Source organism: Leuciscus leuciscus (assembly GCF_965113295.1).
Source record: "Leuciscus leuciscus genome assembly, chromosome: 14".
Taxonomy (NCBI): domain Eukaryota; kingdom Metazoa; phylum Chordata; class Actinopteri; order Cypriniformes; family Leuciscidae; genus Leuciscus; species Leuciscus leuciscus.
In genome coordinates, this window is record NC_138738.1 from 13,854,287 (window position 1) to 13,877,716 (window position 23,430).

The following is a 23,430-nucleotide window of genomic DNA, read 5'->3' on the forward strand; positions in this document are numbered from 1 at the left end:
GCATTTTGACATAACAGTGTGCTCTGTTTTATGATAAACTCAATTTGCTGGGAGGCTAATTTTGATAAACTTTCTGGCTTTCTATTGGACAGTTGTGTTATAAAACTACATTTTACAATAACAAACACATTTTTATAGCTCAAATTGGTTGTTAAATTAGCATTAAGCTATATGATTCAATGACTATAAAATATACAGTAACCAAAATGTCATTTCATAATGCTTGTAACATTGTCACAGCATTTTTATGGCAATGGCAACCACGGGTGGCACTTTTTAGCTGTATAATTTACAACATTATTTTACAGTACATTATAATTTATACTGTTTGAATAACACTTCTTATAAGAATTATTCTATTCTATTATTAATTTAGAAAAGGAGAACACCCCAACACTGCCTGCACAAATAAATGACATGGGGTTCTAACATGCTGACCCAGTGGACATGAGCAGAACGCTTTGCATTTTAAACTTATGCGGAAAATTATTATTTTTAAAAGAAGAAGAAGACGAAGAAAAGAGAATGAAATAGGAAATCGTTTTCTTTAAGCACTTACTTACAAGGATCTCTAGATTTGGTAACAGCCTGTTTATCATTCCACCCTCGTTTCGGGTTTTATGCATGTCCTCCGAAAAGCCATTACAGAGGGCTACTTGTGTTTTAAGCATGTGACTTTGGTGAGAGAGGGCGCGCGCTCGCGTCTGCCAGCGTCTCTATCCATTGAAATTTGGCTCTGTCTCTCTCACACACGGACAACGATGCAGAGAGTAGGAGGGTCAAGCAGAGCTATGTGATGGGACTGACTTTATAGAGGAATATCCACAGGCACTTCAAAAAGAGACTAGGAAGCCTCAGTGTCGCAGTCCGTTGGCGGATTTTAAACTGAGCCACGCGCTTTAACTGATAGCTGCGATTTGTTTCTAACTGTCTGTGCTGCTAGTGGATTTATATTCGGCACTGTCTGACTAAATGCGGTTATTTCTTCTTCAAGGAACAATTCAGAGCACTACACGGATAACCTTACCATCGCTTTATAATGGGGACGATTTGTTACCGAAGTTGGACTATTGTGAAGTAGCACCAATTTAAAATAGCCTAGGTGCTGCCCGAGCGACCTTTCGTCCATTTTCCCCAAACAGTTTTCATTATTTCCGTGGGTATTACGCTGGTGCCCGTCAAATACTCACATATCGAAGAAAAAAAGAGAGAAAGAAGAAAAAACAGATTATTATTTTTTTTTTTTTTTTACTGAACAGATTCAGCGAAGAATGGGACCTGTTCGGATGAAGTTTCAACACTGATCTACGTTGTGGTGAGTTGTTTTAGATTTTTTTAATGCTGGTCTGGTCGTGTGGACATGGTTTAAATTGTTGCCAGTTGACTATGCAATGCAAATATAATCGTTGCCTCATACTGCAGCGGGGCAACTTTGAACAAATGCAACATGATCGTCACATCGTTCTCATGAATGATGAGCATACAGCAGCCCATCAAGTCTACACGACTCCTTACACGAGTAACAACTGTGATCCCTCATGACCATTCATGTATTTATGCCATGGTGCTTGATACACAGACTCTCTCTCTCTCTCTCTCTCTCTCTCTCTCTCTCTCTCTCTCTCTCTCTCTCTCTCTCTCTCTCTCTCTCTCTCTCTCTCTCTCTCTCTCTCCTCTCTCTCTCTAAACACACCATGCTGGTATTTCTGCAATACTGCCGAAATCATTTTTTAAAACTTTCTCAAACAAATAAATGTAGTTAATTTTCCTATTTTAATTCTTTCTTCGTTTTAAGCATAAATACATTTTTTTGTCACATGTATGCTTGAAGCAAGACAACTTAATTCAATATATATTCTCTGAAAATAAGTCTTAATATTTTATACATTTGTGCTTCTTATTAAAGTAAATACAGGGGAGGGGAGGGGTTCAGATACTTTCCTGGAAAGAAGACAAAAATACTGATTATTGTTTTATATTATATATTTTTTTGCACCTGTGATGCAGGTTAAAGGTTATTAGGGTTATAGGCTACTTCGTTTAATTAATATTTTACACACTAATGAGTCTTAAGCTGATTCTGTAACTGTCAGTGATGCATACAATGAACCATTTTTCAAACAGTTAACAACAGTGAGGGATAATGCCAATGTGTGAAAATCAAGCAAGCTTGATTTACTATATCCTACAAAGTTATATGCTTACAGAAAATCTATAAAATCAGACATACAAGTTTGCTGCCAGGTAAAACAGCTGCTAATATATTGCTACAATTTGTGTCATTATCAACTGTACCTGCTATTAAAAATAGCATATAGCTTAATTGGAATTGCTTTAAAAGTAAATTACATTTAACTATAGCAAAATCCAGTACCATAATGTGAAGAAAAAGAAGCAGAAGAAAACGTTCATTACATGACAGCAGTTGGGTAGTGAGGGTGTTGATGAAGAAATAATGTGGTGTAGTGCACAATACAGTTGAAACCACTGTGCCATTATCCCTGTCTCTGAGCAATGGAGAGAGTGCAGAAAAAGCCAATGATTTTGGCAGAATAGTGTTTCATGACTTCATTATCCACAACAGACATGCTGTAAAGCATCTTTCTGATAGAGTCTTTGCTCTTAAGTGGATAGTTCAACCAAAAATTTAAATTGTCATCATTTACTCACCCTCATGTATTTTCAAAGACTTTCTTCTGCAGAACACAAAACAAGATATTTAAAAACAATGTTGGTATGATTGCTGACTTCCATTGTAAGGACCCAAAAAAATCTCAAACTATATTTTATGTTCTACAGAAGAAAGGAAGTGATAGAATGACATGAGGCTGAGTTAATGATGACAGCTTTTATTATTATTATTTATTTTTATTTTTTTGTGAACTATGCCTTTGAAGTATGCACTTACTATTACTAATTACTAATTATTATTTTGTCTTTGTTAACCTAACTTAACCATCTTATTGCGTTCTTGAGTCTTTTTTATTTATTATTTGGATCAGACAATAGATCTTTAAACTGCACATTTGGAAACTACATTTCTTACTGTGGTTCATGGAGGCACACAAACCTTATGTATCAGTTACTGCGGAATGCTGTTACCCCTGCACAGTGGATGTCTTTGCAAAACACAAAACAGTCACTGGCACCACAATACTGACAATCTAATGCTGCATTCACATTTCCCTGTGTGAAGGGTCTAACTAAGTGTGTGTGTGCCTTTGTATCCCAGCTGTCTCTCATCATTGCTATCCGCTGGCACAGTTTTTGCCATTTTCCAAAAACACCATTTAGAGCTTTTGGCGGCCACATAAAAGACAAAAAAAGACCTTTTAGCGCGCACACACACAGACAATTACACAAATAAGCACAAACATCAGCATCCAGTAGTGTGCTAGCTCAATGGCTCATTCATCCTATACTGATGTGCGATATAGCCATGGATGATAGCCCAAGAGAGCTGGTGAAACCTTTCCTAGTCTTGTAAATATGCCTCAATGGGGCCTTTTTTTTCTTCAAATGGCTGTCTGCAGGTAAAGTGGCTCCCTAACAAGTCCTCAAATTAATGAATGACTCATGCATGAAGGCCCTTCTGCAGCAATTCCAGCACATCAGAAATTTCACAGCAACGACTGATTGGTTGAACATACAGCAAGCAGACAGGCCCGAACATGAGCGAAGCTTTATGATGGTGAGCCGTAGCCCATTATTTTATGATAATGAGCAGGATCACCGTATCCATCCTGATGCTGAGATTTCAATGAGACAAACGTGTGAAAAGACAGGCGCAGGAACATTGGCTCTCTGATTAGAGCTTGAAAACAAATAGACCCTCGGGAGTATGCAGTTGAAAGAAGGTAAAGATGTGACATGACACCTTTCAACTAGGCAAACAAAAACATTGATGCGTGTACGAAATGACAAGCAATAAGAGAAATGCAAGAAAGCAATGCTGCTAAAAGGTTTCAGCTGTCATCAGGAATTTCTTGACGCATAGAATTTTTTTGATTTTTACAAAACTATGTGTCTTTTAAACCTCAGTGTCACATTGGGTCCTAACCAAAAGTGACACAATAAAGCCACAAGCATTCACTTCCATTGAAATTTGTGTTTTTGTCGTAACAAGTGGTAAGCGTCAATTGAAAGGTCAAAATCCTGTGAAATCTTTCATTCTAATTGGCTTGCATTATGTTGCATTGCACATACTTTTTACTTTCAACGTGGACAGACAGTGTTGTACATGGTGTCAGATGTGCAAAATTGATTTATCATAACTCTGAAGATGGGAACAACTTTATGTATGCAGCATCATTCAGATAATTTAAATCCTACAGATTTCTATAAATGTTTTAGTTTATGGCTTTAAGTTTAAATGTAAAGTACTTTGGAAGGCTTTTGTTTTCGTAATGGCCTTTGTTTGAAGAGGAGACTCTATGTCTGGCTGAATTGAGGAAAGAGGACCATGGGTTGTTTTCTGAGATTAATTGCTGCTTTTTCCCCTGTATTGCGCTGAGCCTTTCTCTGATATGTGGCCAAATAAAAATGTAAAATGAAGAAGTTTACGATCAAAAAGGCAATAATTAAAGCAGCAATTATACTGAAGAATTGTGAACATTACCACTGGCTTGGTTCACTATTACTGTGAGGTTTATTTCTAACCTGTAATCAATTCTTTGTTGGGATTTACGGACATTTAATGGAATGCACCCCTCTGTTTAATAGCTATTATGGTTAACTGATTTACTATAAACCTTTACACTTTGCACATGTCCTGACCTGATTAGCAATAGCTATTTAAACTGGACAACTCGTAAAAACCAAGTTATAGCCTTTTACATGGATCATCCAAACAAATGATTACATGCAGGATCCCAAAAAATGTCCACCTTGTTGTTCATGCTTCCTAAAAGATCAAAGGCTTTATTAATATAGATTTGTATAACAATTAGTCTTCTCATATAACAAAAAAGACTAATTATTGCACCCTAGAGATATGAACTGAGTGCTTTCAAACCCTCATATTAAAATGTGTGCCATGTCCACAGAGGCATTATACTCTCAGGGACATTTGGTATTAAATGTGTCTGCCAAAGTGTTGGTGAGCAAACAATGCTACATGTATTCTTTCTTTTTCGTTCTTGTGTTTCTTTATCTCTTTGTTTGCTTTTTCCACAATACTTTTGTCCTCCATTGTCCTTTTAAATAATGATCTGTGTAATGTGCAAAGACATGCATATTTATAAGATTGTCATTTATGGACCAAGAGGATGCAACAAGCATTTTTTATTTAAAAAAAAAAAAAATTTTTTATATGAACACACAAGATCAGTTGTTTGCTATCGGCAGTACGCTATAATGTACCTGAACATTCACAACAAATTGATATCATTTATTATGATGTTCAGTGTTTCATCTAGAATCTGACAATTATTTTAGTTTCATGGCTTGTCTGTTCCCAGAGGTCCATTTCTCATTGTGACAGCAAGATAAGAGGGAATATTTGATTTGCATTTAACACTCAACACAATGGCTGTCGTTCCTTTTCCCCCTTCTGGTCCCATGAACTGATATAAGCTAGTATTTCATATTTCTTTTATTGCCTAGGATATTCTCTTTGATACATTACACACCACAAATCTCTTTGTACACATCCTTTTGTTCTCAAATGAAACACGGATAAATAATTATGACTTCCAGTCGCATTATTTCACTAAGAAACCTTTTACCCTCTGGCACACAATGAAAGACACTGTTGATTGTCATGGGTTAGAGAATAACATATCTAATTAAGAGTAAAAGCTCATTAGTCAGCGGAAAGAGGAGGATGTGAGGCTTATCGGTTCCTGTTGCAGACTTTGAATGTGGTTTCAGGGATGACTTGAAGTCAAGCCTGAAAGAACTAGAATTACAAATAGTGGGATCCTACTGTAAAAATTGTAATACAACCCTGTAATCAACTCTCACCCAAGATACACACTTTTGCAAACAGTCAGACAACGCTCCATCCACCCTGCGGACACAGATGAAGAGCAGGAAATATCTCAGAGAATGTAGCTTCATTTGCATGCTTCCAGCAGAGACAGCCAAAGCTCACTGCAATTGCACAGGTTGTTAATGAAAGAACTGAACAGATGCCCTGAGTCCAAAGTGCACTTGAATCTATCCTCTGAACATGGTTGACTTAAATGCCATTGAGATCTCAAGTTTGAGAGATCCCAAATCTCATCATCTTAACCTTTCAAAACAACTTCAATAATTTGAGCTCGGTTTTACTTTTAGTTCTTGTTCTTAGTTGTAATTTAAGTTTATGTGCCTGGAGATGGTTGGCTCTATGGAGTTGTAAATGGCAATGGAGGATTGAGGGTTTTCTGAGGAAATAAACTCCTTTAATATTAAAAGGATATTCTGGGTTCAATCCTGGTTCAAAAGTTCAGTCATCAGCCTTTGTGGCATGAATTCTACAACAACAACAACAGGAACTAGAAAGAATTAATTCATTAATTAATTCATTAATTAAATAAATAAATAATACTTTTCACACACAAAAAAAAAAAGGAAAAATCAAGCCACTTATTATGGAAGCAAATGTAGTTGATTTTTTTTGGAGGAAATATGAAGCTTATGATGTTTATTAACTCGTCTGTTTAAAATTGTTTATTTGAGCTGTGAAGCTGTTTTAATAATTTCAAGTAATTTTGGGGTTTATAGTGTTTACACATAAAAGCCTTTTTTGGGGGTGGGGGGGGGCTTAAATGTAGTGTAGGCAATTTCGGAGAGGCTAGCCTTAATAGCAAGATATCTGCTAAAGCATAAGATTTTCATAAGAAAAAAAGATTTCAGCGTTGATAGTGCTGCCATAGAAACACATAATTCTGTGTCCGAGGACGTGAACAGCTCCTGGTAGATCGTCACGGGTTGCCATCTCTTAATTACGGTAATTACAACATTACAAGCAGCGTAAGCTTGCTTTTTTGGTTCAAGAGGAACAGTAAAAGGTAAAAGTCTGCTTTTTGTTTGTGGCATTGGATGACTGTCTGTCTTCTACTCTGCATAGACTCGTGGAACACGCTGATGGCGTGATGTCTGCTTGAGCAGGGTGTGCGGAGGTATGGAAATACACATTGACAGGCAGGTAGGACATCCTATCATTGCATTCGGACCAAATGCAATGATTGGACAAAATTATTTGGTACTGAGACTTCCACAAATATGCACCTTTGAATATTTAGACCATTTCTATTATTGATTGCTATCAGGATGTGAATAGTTTCAACCAGTATAACACAAACTGTTGATTGGAAATCATTGCCTACCCTACCTTTAAGTGTACTGAACCTAGCATATTACACTGTAAAATCGAATTAGTTGGACTTACTTAAAAAAAGCATGCAAACTGATTGCCTTAAAAAAAGCAAGTAAAGTGAAATAGGAATAGTATGTGGTACTGACAAATGCTTAGTTAGTATAGTTCACTTACACAAGAGTTCTAGTAACTAAAAAAGAACTGTAGAGAGTACTTGATAATTTACTTTAAATAAAATATAATTGTTACCATTGTTGTGTTTTGCAGGCTGAATGTTGAAGTCTGTGTGACTCAAGTATGATCAATTGCAAGATTGTCACAAAATAGAAGGATTATATAAACCCAATTAAGATTCACAAAGTGTTTAGGATATAAGTGTTAGCAACAAAATTATAAAATATCATTAATTGGCATTAAATATAGTTTTGTTTCTTATATTCCTTGTTGCAATCGCTGCATCAGAAGATAATTACAATAGTATAAATGAAGTTCCAAGTGCCCAACCAAAGGGATCACTAATCGCCATAATGGTGACTAAAAACAATTTAGGAAAATCAACATCAATTTATGAAGCCAGCTTATGTGATGCTTATGTTTAATACAATTTTTCAGTTGTATTAAAATTTCAACATTCAAGATGACTTTGGGAAATGAGTGAATGCAAACAGAGAAAAATAACTGCAGTATTGGAGGAAATGAGTGAAACGTCCATTCAGATTTTCCCCGCCTCAAAAAACACTCAAACCAATCAATTAATCTTAACTTGGGTTTTCTGAGTAAACAAAGAATAGTATGTGAATAGTACAGATTACTATATTTTTACAATTAAGTTAAGACATTAAGTAAAGTTAACTAAAAAGTGTTAGTTAGAATCACTGTTGAATTTTGATAAGAATACAATTGTTTTGAACAAGCTAACCTTTTGTTGAACTTGTGATGATTAATCATTTGTTGACTAGTGGGTTTCCAACTAAGTTTGTTGTTGAATTCACAATTCAACATGCAAATTAATTTTACATTAATTGTCATCTCCACTGCAAAACACAAAGAAACATGATAATATAGGTCAGTAAAGCGCACCTGTAGAAATTGATACAATTCCTTATTTAAATGCATGTTCTAAGAAATTGTGAAAGATATTTATTCGGCTAGTTCTGAACACCTGTAGTCATTTCATTCTAAAGATTCCCATTTCAGCGACCTTGCAGGGATGTTCATCTTATTTGTAGACAACAAAGGGAAGAATATCGCATTTTTAATACCTAAAATAAAACAAATATTCTCTGTTTGGTGCTAAATGGATATTCTTTGTATTATCTGTTTGGTTTTAGTCAGTTATTTATTTATAATCCGTCCTCAATCACATTATGAGTATAATCTAAAATGACTGAGTTGCACCGCTGCTTAATGAATATGACTCAATGTGCTTGAGCAAAATGGTATACCGTTTAAAACAGATTGGCTTTTTGTCATTCAGACAGCTATTTTGTCTAGTCTGTTTCTCTCTTATTACCAGGCATGGCTGTAGTTTTAAAATGATTTGTCCCTCTAGGTGAATACTCAGGACCTTGTCATATTCACCATTTACATGACAAATTACAATACCAGTGTTTGTATTGCTATTGCAAGCCCTGCAGGTTATGATACAAATACTCTTGCAGCATCTAGTTTAAATGAAAAATTGCCATGTCATGTAGCAAGGCTAAGATGATCTTCTAAAACTGTATACATAATGTTCTCTCTATAAAGGGCTTAAAATACCTTTTTTTGTTCTTTTTATTTTTTTATTTTTTTACAGTGGTTACACAAATTTTAATCCAACATACCTCTAAATAATTGTTTTCTCTTCGTTCCCCAGAAAACTAGCTAATGTTTTGATGTTCTCTCCCACCAGACCTTTACTTAATTTGACTCATGCAGATACTTATTTCATTTCTTAATTATCCTCATTTATGTGTTTACACTTTCTCCTCCATCATTTATTTCTCTGTTCATCCCACACATTTTATACATCAATTTTCTTTCATTCCCTCCACACGTCACACTTGTCAAGTCAAGTCAAATCAGTTTTATTTGTAAAAGCGCATTTCCTACATATTGTTTCAAGCTGTGGTTTAATCAACATAAAGTTGTGTAGGAACCAACAGAATTGTCACTTTTATGACATTTTATACCAGCCTGAGGAGATTTCAAGCCAGTTTGGTGTTCAATTATATTTAAGTGGCACCATTGGTGCTTTTCATGCGTCCGCAGTTGATGATAAAAAAAATGCATTTATCTCTCAGGCTAGATGTTTTATTTGTGGTATAAAAATATACCTCGGCTCCTCTTTCAGGGTGGATCGGTTTAACAGCATTTGATGAAGTGTATTGTTTTTGTAACCACAGATATTGTCTGATGATGCCCCTGTAAAAAGGGAATGACACATACCTGATATTATTCCTGCAGATAATAACCAAAATCCTGTTACACTGCACTGGGTGGGGTAGATAATGTGATTATAGCAGCAGATTGCTTTGAAATTAACAGTGCTCTCAGTGAATACATGTTTACACGTTACAAGAGATCACAACCTTGCTTTTGAATAAAGTACTTAACTACAAGAAATACACTGAAATTAGTGTCTTTTTCTATTTCATAAAGAACTAAGCTGAAATAGCTCAACAGTACAGAAGAGACCATGAGCCAGAAGCACCATCTATCTCAAAGCTTTGCTCTGCCCTTGTGACTTACATTACACGCCTTTTAATCGTCACTTTTTTATGTTGCCACTTTCCAAGCAGAAAAGATCCCCAAAAAAAAAGAAAAAAAAGAAGAACTAGAACACATATAACAATGGTTTGCTCTTGGGAGAAATGTAAACAGTGATTTTACACAAAAGCAAAGCGCGTGTTACTCAAGGCAGAAAAATAGCAAGTCAAAAGAATTGCTGATGGAAACGGGGAGGTTGCGGCATTTGAAAGACCCTTTTTTTGTGGTGCACTGTGGCGCTGAAGTGCAGCGCATTGTAAGATCCCTACTGAGTGGTTACTGTGTTCCACCGAGACGTCCTCATCAATATGCATGGAGAAGTACGGATGTCTGCGTTGAAGAATTAGATGTCATGCAGCAAAAGCCTTGCTTTTAAATCTGCTGTAATCACAGCAGAAAGCATTGTAGCCCGGATCGGAGCTGTATTCACACCGTTATGAATGTGTGACAGCATGTAACATACATTATATTCTGTGGGAGATAAGGGTGTAGATGCATCATCCAAGAATGGCCTCCCATAGGACTAAATGCCAAAGGTGGACATCTTATGATTATGACTTGAAATGTTAAGCTTGAATGAATGAGCTGATATGCTGACCAACAACTTATCCCATCACTATCTGCTCTGCAATAAATATAGGCATATTAACGCTTCTGTTTTGATATGCACATCACAGTAATTAGAGGTTAGGCTACACTAAGCACTGACGCACAAGTCAGTGTGGTGCATTTATATTTCATGTTACCTTAGGGTCTGTATTTTCATCTGTATTTACATTTCTTTCCACACTATTCCATACGTATGAGTATTTTTGAACGTCGCCCACACATATGGTCACATGACACACATGACTTGACAGACTGTCATCAGAAAACAGTAACGAGTCTCTTTTCCAACATCTGGTTTGGTCGTGGCCATGAAGAATGATTGACAGCACTTGGTGGAAATATGGAAATAATAACAGGGTTAGAACAAGGGGCGGGACGGCGGGAGACGCTGAGAACTAACTACTGAAAGAGATGTCGAAAATGTTCTCATGGCATCTGTTTACCATGGCACTGAATTTCAGTGCCTGCATTTAAACAACTGGTGCTGTTGCCTTTTTATACAGTTTGCACTTGAAGCAAAAATCTTGTGAAGTTACAAATAATTTGGATTAATACAAGCAGTAAAACATTTTAGGGAGAACTTCTCCATTTCAGTGCAGTTGCACAGCGGATGCTAAAATTGGAAGCATGTGCACAGGAGGATCTTATTATTTCACTTACATTCTTTTATTGTTAATTTGGTGAGACTTTGTTCCTCCGAAGTACTAAAACACTCATTAACATGCAGAGAACATTTTTATGTGAATTCATTACACTTCTCACTTACAGACAATTACTAGATTATTCCCACAAAGAATCATGGTACTCTCCCCTGTCTGTGTTGACAAGATCTCTCCAGAGTCCTAAATAGTTTTTGTGGCCTCAAAGGAAATAGAATTTCCTGCTAATTGCCTCTCTTTTTGTTTCTCTTCTCTCTCTCTGTGCCCTTTTCACTTAAATGAACAGTTGTTTTGGTGAGTTTGTGGAGGTGAAGGTGACTAAGTGTTTACTAATGTATCTTTGTCCTTTCTGTGTAAATCTGCCTGCTGTGTGTGTTTAGGTCAGTGTTTGTGGGGCCAAAGCCATGCTGATCTTCAGTGCCGGGTGGTGGAGTGTGGTCTTGCACCAGAGCTGAAGCCTTGTGCTGCTCCCCCATGGCTCTATGGGAGCTGTTGCTGCTGACTTTCAGCCTCCGCTGCTGGCTGACAAGCTCTGTCAGTTTAGCTGAAGAAGGTCCTGCAGGCCCCCTGGACTGGCTTCTCTCTGATAAGGGCCCCTTTCACCACTCACAAGAGTACACTGAATTTGTGGAGAGGAATCGTCAGGGATTTTCCACGAGATACAAGATCTACAGGTTAGTTGTATTTGAATTGAGGCCTGTATGATAAGTTTTACGTACGTTTTGATCACAACCCACTTTCTGACAGTAACAGTATATATATACTGTATATTAATTTAAACATTGTGAATTTATCAATCTAGACACATTTAGAAGCCTTCTCAGAATGATCAGAATGACCACACTCTATTTTTTATAGAACTTTGTTTCCCGGAATGCATTGTGTGTGTTGAATTTATTTGAATCAGAACAAGTAGTAATTTCCTCTTCTTTCATTCCAAATCAATTTCCTGTGGGTGTAGACAATTAAATTAAAATTCCAACTCATGAATTGGAAGGCTATTATTCATTTTTATTAATATATATATATATATATATATATATATATATATATATAATTGTATTATTATTATATATATATATATATATATATATATATATATATATATATATATATATATATATATATATTTTTACCCAATTCTGTTACTCTGGTTTGTTTTTTTATAAAACAATTATGTTATAACCAGTGCAGAAATCAGAACATGTAAAGAACATGTAAACCGTTTAACGGACAAGAATGGGAAATTGTATTTACAAAACAGAATTATCTATATTAAGTAACTAGAAGTATCACATTTGGATAAAAATACTTTACGTATTAACTTAACATATTTTGTCATGCAATATGATAGAAGTTCTAAAATATATGATGTTCTGTGTATTTTTAATTGCTATAGCTGATCAGTCAACAGACTGATTATTATTTTTATTTATTTTTTCTGAGTCTATGAACAATAAATGAACAGGCTTGCAATAAAATAAAAATAATTAGTCAAGAATAATCTGGCAATGAAAGCATTACACGTCAAAAGTTTGGGGTCAGTATTTATTTATTTATTTTTTAAAGAAAGTAATAGATTTATTTATTTTTTTGCATCCTTGTTGAAAAAAATATTTCAAATAAACATGGTTCATTTGAATGTTTTATTCATAAAATGATCCTGAAAATATCTAGCACGGTTTCCACAAAAATATTAAGCAGCACAGCTATTTGCAACATATAACAATAAGAAATGTTTCTTAAGTTCTTGTTTCCGGAGGCCAGTTACTAATTCCACCTTTTCGATGACATCACACACATCATTAAAGATGGCAAGCGATGATTGGTCGGGAAGCAACGTGTAGTCTGACATGATTCTTGTCCACGACACAATAATTTATGAAGTCAGTGACAGTGACTTTTGTAACAGACAAAAATATTGTGTAGTCTGAATTTGGCATTATGCTAAATCACACGATGACATCAAACGAACAGTCATGAAACATGAAGTCCTCATAAAACACTTGGTACATGAAGCATGGCTAGAGTAATTATCAACAGAATAATCTTTTTGAGTGAAGGAACAAACTCATCTCGACATCACAAGACAACAAATAACTAAACATGACAACAAGATCAACAACAACTGTGTGAATAAAAGTGGCAAATTGTCAAACAATGCAACTGTAATTATTCATAGCCCAGTGCATGTTAGGGAGGATGTGAATGGGACTGAAATGCAAAATAATTTTCAGGCTAGGCCTACTTGAACAAAGTACAAAGTATATCATAATAGAAACTGTGCTTTTAGATGCATTACTTATGGTCCTATAAGTTGAAATACATTTTGCAATAAGAAAAATAATATAATATAATATAATATAATATAATATAATATAATATAATATAATATAATATAATATAATAAATGATTGAAACATTGCCCTAGTTGTACTTAAATAGTCTATTTAATTATACATTACCATATTTAAATGTTTTACTTAAACTCTGGCATGCATGTGAAAGCTGCACCTTTTCAATTAGTATTTTGTTATAACACACTTATTTAATCAAGGAGTGGTTGTAATCTTCCCCTAACACAGCCTTGCCGCCGACAGTAGTCATCTCAAGGGAACAGGTGATAATGCAGAGTAATAAGAATTAAGAGCGCACTAATCAGTTGGCCACATGATAAGACTATTAATCTTGCAGAGGGTGCGCTGAGCACCAGGTTTAGCCAACAGACAAAAAAAAAAAAAACCTCCAATGTTTTGATGAAGGGCCAATCAGAGCAGCCATGAAGTAGCTCCCATAAATTAGAAGATGTCAACTGTGGTTTCTGAGAACAGATGAAAATTCGATAACTGTCCCTGCAATGATGGGAATTATGTATGAGAAATCATCAGTAATTTAAGAGCTGGAATGTCTGCTCACCTTCTAATGGACCAGAAATGCAATTCAACATACAGTATATTTTATATAATTTTACTACTAAAAAGTTCACTTCAGCAAATCTAAGGCTTTTAGAATACACTACCACTCAAAGGTTTGGGCTTGGTTAGATTTTGTTTGAAGTAATCATGTTACTCATGTTCACCAAGGTTGCATTTATTTGATAAAAAAAATACAGTAAAAACAGTAATATTGAAATATTATTACAATTGAAAATATCTGCTTTCTATTTTAATATATTTTAAAATGTAATTTATTCCTGTGATGACAAAACATAATTTTCAGCATCATTACTCCAGTCATCAGTGTCACATGATCCTTCAGAAATCATTCTAATATGCTAATTTGGTGCTTAAACAAACAATGGCTACCGAAGCAGCGTGTTAGCTTAATGCTAATTTCAGAATTCACCGGGTTGCTTCAGCGCCTCTGCTATCATTCTGCAGCCTTTATCTTTTTTTCACTCTGTCATGGTAGTCCCTCGTGGAAACATCATAAAGACAGGTGTATTGTTGCCATAGCTCCATGAACCTTTCCTCCATTGCTTAATTCCACCTAGCAGCACCAAAACCATTGTCTCTCTTTTGTTTTACCATGTTTAAAAGCTGTGTACGGAAGAGCTTCTGAGCTCCTATTGGTCAATGTCACAAATGTGATGGAACCCTTTGTGGAGAACCGAAAAAATAAATAAACATGCTAGTCTTTCTGGCGGGACGTTGTGAAGTGTCACAGACGCAGGGTCAGTTGTCGTCCACTATGACACACTATCCAAGGTAAAACGATAGATTTTTGCGGCCTGACACCCATTGTCATTTACGAATCACCACGACACCCTACATCAGACAGATGTTGCCATAATCGGGTGGATATTGTGTAGTCTGAACCCGGCATACGAAAAAGCACTTTGCTATACATGTACTGCACATTGAGATTAACATGATCAAAACATGAGATTAACATATTGGATCATTTAAAACAATGTAAATAAAATAAAAAAGTGTGCTTTTAAATCTTTAAATCTTAATCTCAATGGTTAAACTTATGACGACATTTTCAGTACGGTGAATACATCTATTTATATTAATTGTTAAATAATTGAAAATGTTAAGTAATTGAATTAAGCTATCCAGGGCACACAGTTTGATTAAAATCACTTTCACACAGATCTACAATACATGTTTTTAAAGTAATTCATAAGCTGATCTATAGTTATGTTGATTTGGATATCAATTGCTTGTTCTTTGAAGTGTGATAATTGTGAACAGATAATGCACGGAAAAGATAAATGCGGCATATAGCTTAGTGTCTATACAAATCTCCTATTACGTTTGTGACATCCGTAGATCAGATCGCATCTTTTAATGTGAGTGCATATTCTCTGTAATATGTTGCAGAGCCTAGAGCATTTTATTCAAACAATCTATTTTTCAGTGCATTTTCTTTCCGATAACAACATATGCATGTAGCAGACCTACAGAGATTAAAAGTGGCAATATTATATTGGGGATAGCTTTTCCTCCTTCAAGCACAGCTTTGTTGCGTTGCTCGATTCAAATAATCTGTAATGACAGGTAGAAGATGAATTACCAGAAGTGCTTCTCCTACTTACAGTAGTGTGTAACACTGTCGTCCGGGTAATGAAAGTGCACCATCTCATCCCTCCTTCAATTTTCCACGTTCTTCTTGATTGAATTTGAAAGAATTTTAATGAGTTCTTTGTTGGAAATAGCTCTTTTTTATTTGGGAGATTTCACTTTGCAGAATATTGGGGAAATGCCATGTCATAACATTCAAAGACGGGGTCCAAGTATACCACCTGCTTTACTGAACCACTTCCATGGGATAATTTCCAGAGATGCTGATGTGCGCACAGACTAAGGCTATTCTCTCTCACAATCTTAATAAATGTAAGTGGGAAAATCATTTTGAAATTGCTTGTAAAAGGTCATTTCATAAAATGCTATTTCTTTTCATGGTGACAGCTGCCCTAAATTTTTCTATTTTTTTGGTCCACTTCCTTCTGTATGAAATTCAAATCATCTTTTTAATACTTATCTTAAAGGCAAAGATAAAAGCTTATGACATAAGCCTTGAGTACTTTTTGTTCTGCAACAAAAAGCTGAGAAACAAAGCACAGAATGCAGGGTCGGTTTCAGTGCTGGTGTGAAGAAGACTGATGATGACTACGGTCATAATGAGTATTTCATATAGCACAGCAGAAGTCCCAAAGAGTGCTTCCTAGAGAAGCCTTTAAACTGCTCCCACACAAAGCCTTACCTGATAAGACAATCCAAGCTTATCGTGCTCAGCGGTGACGGGAAAGAGAATGACAGGGAGGATTTTCCGTCTTTACTTTCCTCTTTGTGGACACCTTTGAACTCCTGAAGGCTAGCTCATCACAGTTCCCAAAGAACTGTCCAGTTTAAAAAGTGGTTTATCATGGTGCCATGTGAAATTGAGAGAGATCATTCAAAATTCAAGCTGTCATCATCCCAATTGCTGGTATAGCACATGCCAAATGCAATATTACCATGTTTTACAGCAGCTGAGGGTGTAGCTCATGAAATTACCGACAATTATATTCTGACATAAATTCAACAACAGCTTCAGCCATACATTAATAATGTGTGTTTTTGTGACATAATTTTGACATAATTCTATCACTTTTGCCCCTTATGAATTGCAAAACAGCAGATGGAATTAAGGGCGTTTGCTGGAATGAATCAATCAAACATCTGGGTCGGGAGGCCTCTGTCATTACTCCTGATTTAATGTGATAGATCCCCTTTCAGAAGGCCACCCCAGCTCCATCCATCACCTGTGCATGAGGTTACTCACTATTTCTCAGCTAACTGAGAGGACAGACTCTTATAGAAGGAAGGCGCATAGTGACTGGAGGGGGTTTTGAAATACATTGAGTGTGAGATTGTGCCAATGCCTTTTGAGGCATCTTCTTATTTTAGCGTATGCATAATTGCATAACGCAGTGCTTAAAAATAAGGACTGGGGGTTGAAAGAATTATAGAGACAAAAAGCTTGAATATTTAATTGCCTGTAACTGCATGAATTAAATTTGTTATTTTTGTATGCATTGTGAGTTGCTGCTGGTGAGACAAAGAAGAACATTAGTCTTGACCTGTCGCTTAAGAAACGAAATAGTTTATGTCAGGGCTAATTAAAAACAAGTTTTTTTAATTGCTTCATCAGCTACTCATCTTGCAATAAATGGCACAAATGCTTTTAGTATTTTGCTCTAAGGAAGATCCATTGGTCTACTAGGCTGTTTACGTCAACTACTGGTTCCAGTTTATTAGCCCACATACCATTTTTCAAACAACAATTTATGTCTACTTTAAAAGGTGACTTGGCGCTCTAATGTATGTCTTTGCATTAATGTCTCACTACAAGATATATAGCTACAGTTGAATTTAAGGCCTGTTTGTTTTCATTGTGAGCAGTTTGGATTGCATCAGTCGGCTTAAATAAAACTGTGATAAGAACTAATTTGGCATTTAAAATGTAGGTGCACAGAACAAGCTAAATGTTCTAAATGCAAGCCAAGCCTGCTGTATCCTTTCATACTTTCCATTAAAATACATTTTAATCATATATTTCATAGACTTTGAACAAATTGATTTGATTCATTTAATATGTAGACATATGGATCCGCAGTTAATTTATGTCTGATTGACTACTCATAAAAAATATAATTCATATAGATTTAGAAACATTTGTTTTTCATATGTATGATATATTGAGTCAATTATATGTCATGTGGTGCTCTGGAGGAAACCTAGGAGTGGCAAAAATTACAAAAATGCACGAGTCACCAAAGCCTGTGTATTGTTTGTCTGTCTTTTGCCTTGAAGGATTTCAGAGCTTTGTGGCAGTTTTTTTTTTTTTTCATTTAACTTTTTTTCTCCTCCTCTTTTTTATGAAAGGTATTGGTTGTCACCACAGGGCAGACTTCTATGAGTCTTTCTGTCAGGGCGGATTTCTGTCACGAAGTGTTTATTGAGCGTAGCACCTGTCAGCTGCACATTCGGAGGCAGTTTCCAACGCATGGTATTCACCCCCCAAATGAAACATGCTCTGAGAACCTGAGGCTAGAGATGCAGCTTGGCAGGGGCACTGGTTGCCCTGCAGGCCGCCTCCTATCATGTCCAAAACAGTCGAGAAATGTTAATGTAAACAGATCATTAGGGACAAGCCTGTTTACTGTCTCTGTTTTTCTCATGCAGGGAATTTGGCCGATGGAAAGTGAATAACTTGGCTGTAGAGCGACGGGATTTCCTGAACTCCCCCTTGCCTCTCACCCCGGAGTTTATAAGGAACATTAGACTCCTGGGACGCAGACCCACTGCCCAGCTAATTACTGACAACCTGATCAAGAAATATGGGACCCATTTTCTACTGTCAGCTACACTAGGAGGTAGAAATTTATATTTTTTTGTGACACATCCTCCTGGTGGTTTAGGCCAAAGGTCATTACCTACTTTGACCGAGCTTGAAAACCAACTGGTGTTTTCTTTTCTTTTTTTCAAAAGAAACACTGATAGATCTCATGCACATCTCTATTTCTACACTTATCAAGCCAAGGAAAATCACTTGTGACATGTTTTGCCTAGTACTGCCTCATAATGTATTACTTCTTCCACTGTGTTTGGAAGGGGGAGGCAGGTGTAAACAGAAGATATCTTGTCCAGAATAGGTTATCATTCTGAATTCCGCACACATTATTTTGCTCAGTTCTCAAACTCGCAAAAAGCCCACGCTTACAAGTTGCTTCACGTAATGCAACACTATTGGCTGTACACAACTGATGTGGCTTTCACTGCTCTGGAAAACAAGCAATATTGAATAAGGTTAGAGCATGAAAATGGAGATGCAAGTCCTGGCTTTGCAGCAGAGATTTGCCTGGAATACAAACTGGCAGAGAGAATCACAGAGCATATACAGTATAACCATAAAATCACACTGATCTGCTTTATCGTATAGGGTTGGGAACTGATACAGATTTCCTGATTTAATTCTGCTTTACAAGCTCTCAGTTCGATTTCGCTCTATTTATAGAAGTTAAAATGTCCATTCTGCTTACATCATCTGCCAGTGCTGTAAATGATAAAACACAGTGTTTCAGGCTTTTTCAAACTGGTAACTCGTCTTTTTTTAACAGTTCATTAAAATAACCAGCTCATAAGAGTCATGTGTTTTGGGAATCAGGCTACACTTGTTGTGCAAAGGTTTATGATTCACTAAAAATAGCCAGTTCATAAGAGTCATTTGTCTGTGAATCTACAAAAGAACATTTCTAGCCATTCATTTGTGGTACAAGGTGTTTTTTATTGCTTTACAGTCAATACAAACTGTGAACTCACATTCCAAACTCATAAATAAATGATGATAAATTATAAATTATGATAAGATAAATTATGATTTCCTTTGCCATGGTGCCAAAGATTCAACTGGAGTCTTCAATACTGAAAAGCAGTGCTGGAAACACTGATACTTGATACACAGCCACTGAAAATAATTGTAAGGAATGATCTTGGGATTTGAATAATCAACGTAATGAAATATAATAAAGGATTGTTCAAATGAAGATCATGGTTATCAGAAAATTAAGATCATCAGAAAATCATGATTTTTGCTTAGCCCTGTAATAGTTATCAATCAGCTTAGAGGAACAGCTTACATCAGAATCCATAATACATTCTGCAGGTGCACAAAATAGATAATTTCTTACTGTAAAACATTTAATATCAATAAGCATAGTCTCTTTTATTTTGTCTAGGAGAGGAGGCTCTGACTATATTTGTGGACAAGAGGAAGTTGAGTAAGAAAGCAGAGGCGAGTGACTACACAAGTAACAGCACGGCTGTGACTCTGGAGGCCCTGCACCAGCTGGCTGCCTCCTATTTCATAGACAGAGAGAGTACTCTGCGAAAACTGCATCACATCCAGATTGCTTCCACTGCCATCAAGGTAAGTCATTAGTCAAGTCAGAGCCCACAGTTTCGTTCTTTCAACTCCTCAAGAATAATAATGTTCAGTGTAACAAAGTGCATTTTATTTCACTATCCCTGTTGCCATGATCCTGCTATGAAAAGTGTAATATGCTATGAGTGGGTATCTAGAGATGTCCAATCACTGCTGTATATCTTCCTGGGACCCAGGAATAGACTTTTGTCCTCTGTAGTGGACATTATATTTTAGTGACTTTCTCTGACACCATATATGTCACATGTCACAACCTGAGTGTCCTGTAAAGAGCACATTCAGGACTTTTCAGAGATACCAAATGTTTGGAGGTTTCACCATGAAAACCTGGAAAACCTATCATTGGTCTTTAAAAATATCTGACATTCATTTAGAGATCAAATGTAGCACTCTTATGGAAATATGATAATATATTGTAATTATAATTTAAATCGGACTAATTTTCAAATTGTATTTCATAAACCATTATCTCAGGAAAACGTTACGGGGTTTCAAATCAAAAATGACTTTGTTACAGAATAGGGCATTGATTTCATACCCACTGTAGAGGACATCAGGACTTAAATCATGTTTATCAGGCATTTTGGGAGACACAACAAGTGAATATGGAAATAAATGATACATCAATATTCCTATGAAATATTAGATATTATTATTAAATGTTGCTAATTATTACTCCAATTATTACACTTCTTTTTTCATTAAATGTTGCTCCAAGAACACATTAATGTGCACATTAGATACAGTGTATATACATTGCATTGAATGGGAATATTAATTTATGGCCATTTTACCCACATATTGCATAAAGTAAAATCAGTTAATTCCATTATATCTTTCATAACATAGTTGAGAATCATCTTTATACAAATTTTTGTTAAAATAAATTCTGAAACCCCAAAATGTATTGGTGATTAAAAAAAATGGTGATTAAAAAAAATAATAATGAAAAAATCCCATTGTTTTGGCCAATACATATAATTTCATGTCATTTTATTTTTTAAACAACTGAATCCTGGTGTCCACTTAAAAAGGACATAGGACAAGGACATATTAATAAAATATAATTGTAAAAAAAATAAAAATAACAATGGGATGACATGAAAAAAAAATACACAAAAAATACACAAAAACAAATCTGGGTCTCAGGCAGGTTCTGCGATGTGAGAAAGGAAAACTAGCTCTGGTTGTTATTCAAGAATGAGATTTACATATGGCCTACGCTGCTGAGTATGGAGTTGTTTATGGCATTGTTTCAGTGTTGCAGTGAATTTGGCAACACTGAAATTTAAAAGGGCTTTAGTTTTTAGTAAATGATTCAGCCAACTTACTAATGGATTGCCAATAATCACATTGTCAAAGAGTTTTCACTGACTGTGTCTGTAATTCTCTATAACAAGACAGATGAGAGTTTAAGAGATTTTGGTCGTCAGTCTTGACAAAATGTCTGGTTACTACATTTTGCCTTTGCACAGCAGTATTTTGCCTAATTTTACTGTATTATATGGAAGCTTGTTTCCGCCACAGAATAAAACATTTTAAAAGATAATTGCCACTTTTTATCTTACAATTGCGAGTTTACATCTCGCAATTCTGACTTTATTTTTCAGAATTGTGAGATATAAATTCGCAATTTTTAACGCAATTGAGAGTTTGTATCTCGCAATTCTGACTTTATTACACGAATATTGCAAAACTCGCAATTTTGACATCTTTTCTCAGAATTGTGAGATATAAACTCACAATTGCGAGTTACAAAGTCCAATTCTAAGGAAAAAAAGACTAACAATTCTGACTTTATAACATGCAATTGCGACTTTATATCATGCAATTCTGACTTTATATCTCCTAATTACGTGTTATAAAGTTAGAATTGCAAGATATAAACATGCATTTCTGAGAAAAAAAGTCAGAATTGCGAGTTTATTTCTCGCAATTGCGACTTTATATCACGTAATTCTGACTTTATAACACACAATTGCGACTTTATATAATACAATTCGAGATGTAAACTCACAATTGTGAAAAAAAGAAAGAATTGTGAGATAATAAGTCGCAATTACCTTTTTAATTTTTTATTCTGTGGCGGAAACAAGCTTACATAGAATTATGATGGAACAATGATGGATTTGTATCTTCTATAACCAGCTCTAGATGGTCATTGAAGTCTCAATAGTTGCCAGATATACTTGTGACTTCAGTGACCATCTAGAGCTGGTTATAGAAGATGCAAAATTCCATCATTGTTTCTGTATCATGATACAGTAAAAAAAAATAAAAAAATAATATATATATATATATATATATAAGCTTAATATTGTGCTTATTATATATTCAGTTCAATAAAAGCAAGCAATATATAAATAAAAATAAAAAATAAAAAAATTAGTATATGTATATATTGCTTGCTTTTATTGAACTGAATATATAACAAGTAAATTATTAAGCTTTTATAAACGTGCCTTTGAAGAAAACATTATTAGTGAACATCTTGAGACAAAACAATGGCACTGGCATATTTTAAGGTATGTCAGTGCAAGTTGCTTTCAGTTAAAACAGCTCAAACATGCATTTTAGTCTGGGACTTGTCTGTGAAACCAGGGGTAAGTGTACTGCAAAAAAGAAAGTAACAAATGAAAAGATAAATAAAAATTGAAGAAAATTAAAAAATAACTTTCATAATTTGCCCGTTTGTAATACAATTTTCTTTATTACATCTTGATATCATGTTTGCCAAATGACATGCCTTACTTTCTTAATATTTATATTAAGAAAATAAAAATTCTCACAGGTCAGCACAAACTAATTTTAATACCCAAAGAAAGCTTTATGCTTCATATTTGTCATATTTAATGATTTATTCAATGCACTACTTGCAGTTGCTGTTACACTTTTGCTGACTGCCATTAAAATGGTCACACAAAGCTGTACAAATCCCCCAAACAGACATTTACTCTATCACAGCAGCGCACAGTTTTACACATATATTCCAGACCACACTTTGATGATCACCCCCATCCCATTATATACAACAGCGCTTTCCCTCGGCACACAACTGCTGCAGTGCTTAGACGGTTTTATTACAGTTGGGAGGGCAGATCTCAGGTGTCAAGGCTATGTTTGTCTATTGCTGGTGAGAAAAGCAAAAGAGCTCTGTGAGTGACGGAAGCAGCC

The 23,430-nt window shown here is 35.4% G+C and overlaps 1 protein-coding gene across 1 annotated transcript in view; it reads left to right on the plus strand.

Annotated features, from left to right (window-relative positions):
* Positions 1-740: 740 nt before the first annotated feature.
* The window catches only part of brinp3a.2 (bone morphogenetic protein/retinoic acid inducible neural-specific 3a, tandem duplicate 2), a 33,860-nt gene continuing 11,170 nt past the window's right edge, over positions 741-23,430 (plus strand). The window contains exons 1-4 of the mRNA XM_082137393.1: positions 741-1,315; positions 11,703-11,996; positions 18,498-18,688; positions 20,051-20,241. Of these exons, the coding sequence (XP_081993519.1) occupies positions 11,797-11,996; positions 18,498-18,688; positions 20,051-20,241 (582 nt within the window). The 5' untranslated portion in view covers positions 741-1,315; positions 11,703-11,796. The remainder of the gene's footprint in view (positions 1,316-11,702; positions 11,997-18,497; positions 18,689-20,050; positions 20,242-23,430) is intronic.